General features: G+C 34.0%; 1 protein-coding gene across 1 annotated transcript; it reads left to right on the forward strand.

The window, feature by feature from the left end:
• Positions 1 to 772: 772 nt before the first annotated feature.
• On the forward strand, positions 773 to 1,294 carry LOC113771599 (dirigent protein 22-like). The gene has a single exon (XM_027316172.1). It carries the CDS (start codon positions 773 to 775, stop codon positions 1,292 to 1,294), a length of 522 nt encoding a protein of 173 aa, XP_027171973.1.
• The last annotated feature ends 7,859 nt before the right edge of the window (positions 1,295 to 9,153 follow it).

The following is a 9,153-nucleotide window of genomic DNA, read 5'->3' on the forward strand; positions in this document are numbered from 1 at the left end:
GTCTTCAATCATGCAAAATAACAACATAACTTTCAGCGCGTCAATGTTCTCTGCCGGGCCTTCTTTCTTTGTTTAATTTCATCGATTGGACGCCTAATTGATATGATGGTTGGCAACTTGAATTAAACTAATGAATATGGACGCATTTGATCCAACATTCGTACCGTTTTCTTGAACATGTTTATTTACTTTTCTATGTGATTAAACATTATCTACATAGGTATGACCAACACACTCAGATTAAACCTAAACAACATTATTGCTAAAATTTATAGATAAACACTAGAATCTAATTAAATAAACTCACCGTTAAATATACATGAACTCAAGATGTCTAATTCTTGAGACTGAAAAATTGATGGCTATAAAATTAAACCAAGGCCTCATTGGTAACTGATAATATTCTGTTGTGTACCAAGTTTTTAATGAAGATATCTCGCCCCATGTTCCTTCGAAAACTTTGTATCATATATAGATGACATTTGTACTTGTCCTTTCGCTTTTTTTTTTTTTTTTTGACTTTACACACTCTTTACAATTTTAGGCAAGTGGAGCTATATCTAACACAATAATATTGCACTTGAAAAGCGGTTACGTGACAAACTTTTTCTTTTTTTCCTTTCCTCTCTCTCTCTCTTAACAAATTTCTGTTCCCCCCAACTGCGGTCCTATAAAGTATATATAGTCCTCATCAGCTTTATACTTCAAACCACACCAACTTGTTTCCATCTTGCTTCTCCTCCTTTGTTTCGCTTTTCCCCGTAACGAAACAATGGCAAAGAGTTTAGCCATAGCATCCCTCCAAATTCTCAGCCTACTTTCACTAGCAAGCTCGGGACAATCAAGGGCATTGTTCACAAATTTGACGGTGTACGTTCATGAATTTCGAAGTGGAGAAGGTCAGAGTATTTTCCCAGTTGCAGGTCTCTCCAACGTAACTTGGGGCTTTAACCAATTTGGAACTGTTTTTGTCGTTGATAATACCTTGACACAAAGCGTTTCAGTCAAATCCGCACTAGTTGGTCGTTTACAGGGCATTGCTGCAGTAGCATCCCTTGATAACACCAACATAGAGCTTGCGGAAACGTTTCTGTTCACTGATGGAAAGTACAATGGCAGCACTCTGGAAATGAAAGGAATTCTTATACAGTCTATGCATGTCAATGAAGTTGCAATTGTGGGAGGAACCAAACAATTTCGGCATGCAACGGGGTATATTACCTTTGAGACGGTCCGCACAACAGAAGATTATATTACTGTAAGGTCGAACCTCCACATTAGACAGGACATATAGGATGACTACCCTGGTATCGCTCTTCATTAATAACTGATGCAAATAAACTTGAGCCTGGGCCCTATAAGTCATCAGGTTAAGAATTTCTTCATGTATATATTATTAAAATGTATGCTGTGAGCTGTATTCACTCTATCAATAAAACAGTATGATTAGCAATACTTTTGAATAATTTGGTGTAACTATTGCTAGATCTTTCCTCGTACAATCCAAGGCAAGAATGTGTTCTAAGTTTCTTTTTCTTTACTAATTAAAATCTGAATAGTCTAGCTCAAAAAATTTTTGAATAATCTACATACGATTATAGTTGTTCACCTAGTTATTCAATATGAAGGATCTTTTTTGCTCTTCTTTTCTAGGTAGACTTGAGACTTTTATTATGTTTACCATAAAAAATTTAATACTACTGCAAATTTGTGTCGAATGTTTGTATTCTCAATAATTTAGTGATTTAAATGAATTTTGCTAATATTAGAACCAAGTAGTAACAAACCACCTACGGCATTCAAGTTGAAAGTTTATAGAAGCAGAGAATATATTAATGAAATGAAAAGCACTACTGGACTTATTGTGATGCAGATAAATGGTACCCAAGAGTCAAGATTGATGCTAAAACTTGTCAAAAATGGATGCTGTAGTTACATCAAGATGTAACCCATGGATGCGAAGGAAAAAAAAATTTGATTCAACGATCTTATTAATTTGCTTCCGACAATGTCTTGCTTCCGTTAATTGAGATGTAAATAGTATGAATAATTCCAGAGAGCATGGTATGAGTTGTAAAATTATTTTCCCCTTGAGCAAAAAATAGATTCTTTCGCCAACAATTTGAATAACAATTTTTACCCCAGATCTTGAATAAATGAAATATATATATATATATATATATATTTTTTACCTTGCAAAATTCCAAGTGTTGAGTAGCATAATTATTGCTTAACTATTTTCCTATCAGACAACCAAAAACATTACCAGCATTAACTATTGTACATAGGTCTCGATCGTGAAGTTCAAAGCTCGGCCTTATCCTCAACAGGTTCTTGTGGCTCCATTTGAAAGGCAACGCATAGTTTGTTGGATATTAGCCAAGAATTGAGAAGAATATTTTGAGTTTCTCATTCATTGATTTCTTTTTCCGTTAATTATCTTGGAATTTACAGGACTTATTTATAATTGTAAATACATCATTCTAGATTCATTGGAGTACATGAAAGTAATTCTAAACAAGTCACTTGCCAACTAACTCATTAACTTGATTTGCCAACGAACTAATTAATTAAACACATTATTCAACACATTCCCCCCCCCCCCAATGTGCTATTTTTGAACTCTAAGCTTTTCTTGAAAATAGTTGAACTTGTTTTTTGGAAGTGCAATGGTAAAGATATCTGCAACTTGGTTTTGACTCTTACAAAATATCAGTTCAATTTCGCCATCTACAATTGCATCATGAATGAAATGATGCATGATAGCAAAGTGGCGAGTTCTACTATCATAGATTGAATTTTTGGCAATGTCAATGGCTGATTTACTATTATGAAATATCAATGTAGTTTTCTATTGCTTTCACCAATGTATTCAAGAATTTTTCCAAACCAAATGACTTGTGATGTTGCCAATCTTGTAGACATATATTCAGCTACAATGAATTATTGTGCCATACATCATTGCTTCTTTGATACCTGATAAAATACTCTCGAATCTAGTGAAAAATAATAGTTTGAGGTGCTCTTCATATCATCAACACAACCACTCCAATCACTATCACAATAACCACACAAATTTGTGGAAGCTCCTTTGCTAAATTTGATACCATAGTTGAGTGTCTCTTTGTTGTATCTTAACATTCTCTTAGTTAATCCAAGATGTAATTGACTAGGATTGTACATAAACCTTGATAATAAGTTTGAAGCAAACATGATGTTCGACCTTGTAACTGTGAGGTAAAGCAAATTTCCCTCCAAGCTTCTATACAAAGTGAAATCAGCTCTCTTTTCTCCATTTTCTTTAACAAGTTTTTCACTCACAACAAGTGGTGTAACCATAGGTTTGCAATCAGACATGCTGAGTTTCACAAGAATATTTTCAACATATTTCTTGACAAACAAACACTCCATTATCATATTGATAATTCTCCATGCCAAGAAAATGATATAGCAGTCCTACATCATTCATTTCATCATATCTTTTCATCATGCCTTTCTTAAGATCAGTCATCTTTTCATTGTTACTGGTGTAAAGCAAATCATCAAAATATGAAGCAACAATGAGAATGTCTGAGTTACCTTGAGACTTCACATACAATGTTGGCTCACTTTTGCTCTTCTTGAATCCTTACTCCATGAAGTAAAAATCAACTTAGCTATACCAAACCCTAGGAGCTTGTGTCAATTCGTACAATACTTTATTCAACTTATACACTTTGTTTTCTTCTCCTTCTTTGATAAAGTCTTGAGGTTGTTGAACATGGCACTTTTTCTTTCAATTCTCCATTCAAAAATGCAGATTTGATATCAATTTGATAGAGATTCCAACCTTTTTGGGCTACCATGTCAATAAAAGTTCTACTTGTATCAAATTTTGCAATCAGTGCAAAAGTGTCATTGTAGTCAATTCCAAACTATAGCGAATAACCCTTTGCAACAAATCTTGCATTCTTCTTTTGGATTGAGCCATCCGGATTTAGTTTGACTTTGTGAACCCACTTGACACCAACGATTTTCTTGTCTTGAGCTTGTTCAACTAACTTCTAAGTCCTGTTCTTTTCAATTGCATGAATCTTCTCTTCCATTGCCTTCCTCCAATCTTTTTCTCCATACGCTTCTTCAAAATTTCTGATTCAAGAATGCAAAAGTTACATCTTGCATAAAACATCACTCAAACTCCTCATTTGATAAATAAATAAATAAATAGACAAAAGTAAACTGTGCATGGAAAATTACCATTTTCTACTAATTTAAGTAACTGTTGGTGCATGTGCTTACATAGGCATTAAGAGTGTCTATCTAGTCATGGTGGCTTCTTCTGGCTTTCACTGCCAAATAAAAAAATTAAAAACAATGAATGTTATAGAATATGCGGTGTTGTCTATTTATATCAGCTATGATTCAAGTGATCTTGTTAAGAATCTAATGAATTATGGGAGTAAACCCAACTAATCAGACATATAATACCCTGTCAGAGGACATGTTCATTGGTCTCACGTACTTAAATAAGTGTGAAGTTCTCAAGTGAAATATTTGATCAGATACATCATCCATGGCGCCCGAGAAAGCGTCTCCAGCTACCCCATCTTCTTGATCCTTGACAGTTGATTATAAATGTTTATTTGGTAACTTTCTTTTATAGGGCACATGGGTCCATATCAAATATGACAACGCAATTGCAAAGAGGTTGTCTCGCCAAATTTTTTATTTTCAGAACGTTCGATTTTTTGAAAGTTTAAAGAAAAAGAAAATTAATTTGCTCAACTGATCCGATTCCTGTCAATAATACATATGATGGCCGAGTTAGGATCTTTATTTAGGGGATGCAATAATTTTATGTTTGATAAGTGACTAATTTACGCTATATTTGAATATATTTTATGTTATTTTTAGTCACTTTGGCAATATTGTAGGAAGAAAATGGATCATTTCAGCTGTAATTGGTGCAAAATACTCTTAAGTAATTAAATGAGATTTATGTCACTTTTTACTTGCATTTTGTCCATAATTTGTATAGGAGTTGGAAATATACTTCATTTGGATGAAAAAGGAAGTTGACAGTTTTGACATATTTTCGTATTTCGGCTATAACTTGAGTTACAATGATCGGATTGAGATGATTCTTGAACCATTTTGAAGATAAGAGATAGATCTACAATTCATGTGAAGACATCGAAATCCAGTTTGAAGGTTTTCTAGGTCAAAAAGGCAAATTACAGTAGCTAATTTTCTATGGTCGAAACTGAGATAAGGCAGTGAGCAGTCAAGGGTATTTCTATCATTTCTCTACCTACACAAATCCAAATGAGGTGATTCTCAATGCATTGGAAAGCTAATTCAAAGGGTTACAAGTTTCATGTTTTGGTCAAGAGTAAATTCAGCATCTATCATCAAGAAAAGTTCAGTTGAATTTGAGGCAGAATTGGAGCAACATTGAAGACTAGACAGAAATTGCTAAGAATGGCAGGGGAGCAATCCGGCCGGATTCTGGCCTGATTCTGGTCAGAAATGGCTGCTCCCCACTTGCACAACTTGTTTCCTCCTCCAATAATTCACAGCTATTGATGGACGTGTGACACCAACTTTGCAGCTGTAAAGGTGATGTTTGAAGTCTCATTTCTTGACTAAATCATCTATAAATAGCCATGGACTTGCGAAGACAAAGGAGCTTGGAGAGTACAAGAAATACCACAAAAATGTAGTTTTTACATTCTCTTAGTGTTAGGTTAGTATAGTATAGGATAGTTTAACTAGTAGTTCATCCTTCTTATTTATTAGCTAGGCAAAGATGAAGATGGAGATGAAGAAGGCAAGGAAAGAACTCATGTGACAAGGGTTACTTTAGGGGTGGCAATTCGGGTCCAAATCAGGTTGGCGGGTCGGGTTCGGGTCAACCCGCCAGAAAATCTGTTGACCCGAACCCGACCCGCCAACCCGTGACGGGTCAGGTATGCTGACCCGAACCCGAAAATTTCAGGTTGACGGGTTGGCGGGTCGACCCGAAATGACCCGAAACTTAATTTTAATTTATTAATTTATCACTATAATTTCTAATAAAATCAATTTCTCACAAAACTAATTACATAATCAAGTAATAAAAATTTAAATAAATAATTCCAAACCAAATCTAAAATAAATTAAACACCGTAAAAGTGTTTTATCCCAAACAAAATATAAAATAAATTAAAACAATATAAAAGTAAAAAATAATATAATATATTATTTGTCCAAATATAATAATTTCAACTTCACACAATTAAATAAATTCATTTAGGATTAAGTAATTAATGCCTTTGAAAAAAAGAATAACTTAGTTTAGTTAGATAAAATTATTTTTATGTTTATTAAATTATTTTTAATTCGTAAACGGGTCATATCAGGTCATATCAGGTCACCACGGGTTGACCCGAAATCGACCTGTTTTCTTTTCGGGTTCATCGGGTCCAACCCGATTCTGACCCGAATTCCCGAAACCTCAACCCAAACCCATTAATTTCGTGTTAGGTTCGTGTCGTGTTTTCAGGTCGTGTCGAAAATTGCCACCCCTAGGTTACTTTACCTTTCCAACTATTTATCTTTTGTACTTGATTCTAAGTTTAATTAATATACAAGTTTTAGATTTTATGTTTATTATGTGTTTCTAAAGTTTATGTCTTGGGCTTGGTTGAACTTCTATGATTGTTTGTGTTTATTATTTGGCTATTTGATGCTATTATTTTGAGTAAGTTATTTAGCACTTTAACTCTTTAAATCATGATTAACTTGGTATCATTAATTGTGATTATCTAAAGGTATTGTTTCTTCAATGAAAATTGAGATTTAACACAAGTTCAAGAAGTGCTAAACCTAGGGAGTACACTCGCGAGAGTAGAGGTGCAGCTATGTGATTTTAGTGATTCATTTCATGTAATTTCATAGAAGAAATGAACTTATAATTAATTTCATAACCACGAGAGTAGGTATGGATTAGATATAAGTATAGTTGATTCACTACGAAAATAGGTTTCACATACATAAAGAAATTACGCCATAATAGTCGTACTCAATGATCCAAAAGTAGCACTTGCATGAGTAGTTAGAGATACCATAGCCTAAGGAGCTTTTATTTACTATTTTCTTGTATAAGTTTAGCATAGTTTTATCTCCTTTAAGTCATTGATCCTCTAAATAATAGAGAAGCTTTAGTAGTGCCGGTAATTGTCCAATCTTTCTCGTGGGATCGACCCGATATATGCCCTAAACTACTAATTTGACCTATATACTTGCAGTCAAAACGGGTATATTTTGAAATTAAACTTGTACTTATATAAAAATTTTGTCAAGTTTTTGGCGCCGTTTCCGGGGAAGATTTGTGGCAATATCGGCGTGAAGAGCAACTTTATTAGTTTGGACATTTTATTAGTTTTCTAGTGTGTTAATTAAGTATAATTTGTTGTGTGTTTATTGAGTTAGTCTTAAATGTTATTTTCTTTTATTTTAGTGTTTATTGCGTGTATGTGTTTTATAACCTATTCTTCTTACTAATCTTGCTCTTAAGTTGTTTAAAAGCAATTTTAGGTAATGAGGAGGGTAAGTCAATATAGAGGACAATGCATGAGAAGTGGAAGATCGGCAAGAGATGGTTACTACGTGCAAAGCTCCTTGAATAGAGGTAACCAAGAAATTGCCGAAGGTATGTCATTTGAAGATGGTTTAAGGTGCTTAAAGGCTAAACTTGATGTTATAACGTTACAAATTCAAATAGATGCCATTATGCATGAAATTGAGCAAAAGAGGAATGTTAATGTTTTTAATTCTAATCATGTGATTTATGACTTGTGTGGAGGTTATCATGCTACTTATACATGTATGCAAGAACAAAATGTGGATTATTATGATGAATTGGGGCATTACAATTCTTGTTTTGATCAATATGGTGCTAATAGGGGCAATTCTTCTACTTTTGGTTGGGATAATCAATGTACTTATAGTGATTCTCCATATTTTTATGATTATCATCTTGGGAATTGGCAATAGAAATGTTAGTTAATGCACTTTCACCTTTGGAATTAGAAAGTGAACTAGTAGCTAACGATTCTAAGCCATCTTGGGAGTTAGTTATAGAAAAACTAGCAAATGCGACCTCCAACCGTTTTGATAGGGTTGATGAAAGGTTAGATGAATTAGCTTCTCACTTTGGTAGAATACAAGACCAATTATATGCATTGTGTGAAGTTATTTCCTCTAATGATATGCAAAATGACCCTATTATGAATGGTGGGAATGTTGTATGTGACAATGGATTAAATTTTGATCAAAATAATGAATCTAATTTGAGTTTCAATGAAAAAATGTCCATTTCACATAATAGTACCATTGAAACTAACCTTGAACCTCAAGGGGTGAGCCTTAACGACTCATTTGTCACCCCTCTTGAGGAATGTGTTCATAGTATAGGTTCTAAAAATATTATAACCCAAGAAAGCCATGTAGATGTTCCTTTGGTGAGTTCTCAAGTGATACACATTCAAGATAATATCAATGAATCACTTGAAATAGGTAAGTCACTTCCACATCTCACATCATTAGAACATGTGGCTTTTGCTATTAAGCCACATTTTAATGATCCACCACGACAAAAAATGGTGGATTATTCGTTAACTAAACCTCCTTGATAATGAGGTTATATAGTCAAGCTAATGACTATAAAGAAGCGCTTGTTGGGAGGCAACCCAACGATTTCTTGTTTTAAGTAGGTGTTAGTTGTTTAACTAGTGTTTTTGTATATTTTATAGGTGGCAATGGCAAGGGTTCATGCAAATTGTTTCAAGTGCAAAAGAGCGTAGAAGGAAGCAAAAAGGGAGTTTTCATGTTCATTTAATGCATTTAAAGTGATTTATGCTAAAATTATATTGATACATGATTTCATGTTTCTAAGTGCATTTGGTTGAGAAAAGCACCTTTTTTATGGTTTAAAATGAATTTTTTACTTAAAGAATATAAAAACAGTCGAAAACCGGGTGAGTGTGGAAACTTGATCACGCAGGGAACTGGAGGAAAAAACTGCAGAAATCAAATCCGGCCAATTTTAGGCCGGATTCACGGCCGGATTCACGGCCGGATTGACAGGGGACTTCAAAAAAAATTTTCTAGCTCTCTGGCCAGAATCGGGCC

The sequence above is a fragment of the Coffea eugenioides genome, chromosome 5, assembly GCF_003713205.1.
Source record: "Coffea eugenioides isolate CCC68of chromosome 5, Ceug_1.0, whole genome shotgun sequence".
In the NCBI taxonomy this organism is placed as follows: Eukaryota; Viridiplantae; Streptophyta; class Magnoliopsida; order Gentianales; family Rubiaceae; genus Coffea; species Coffea eugenioides.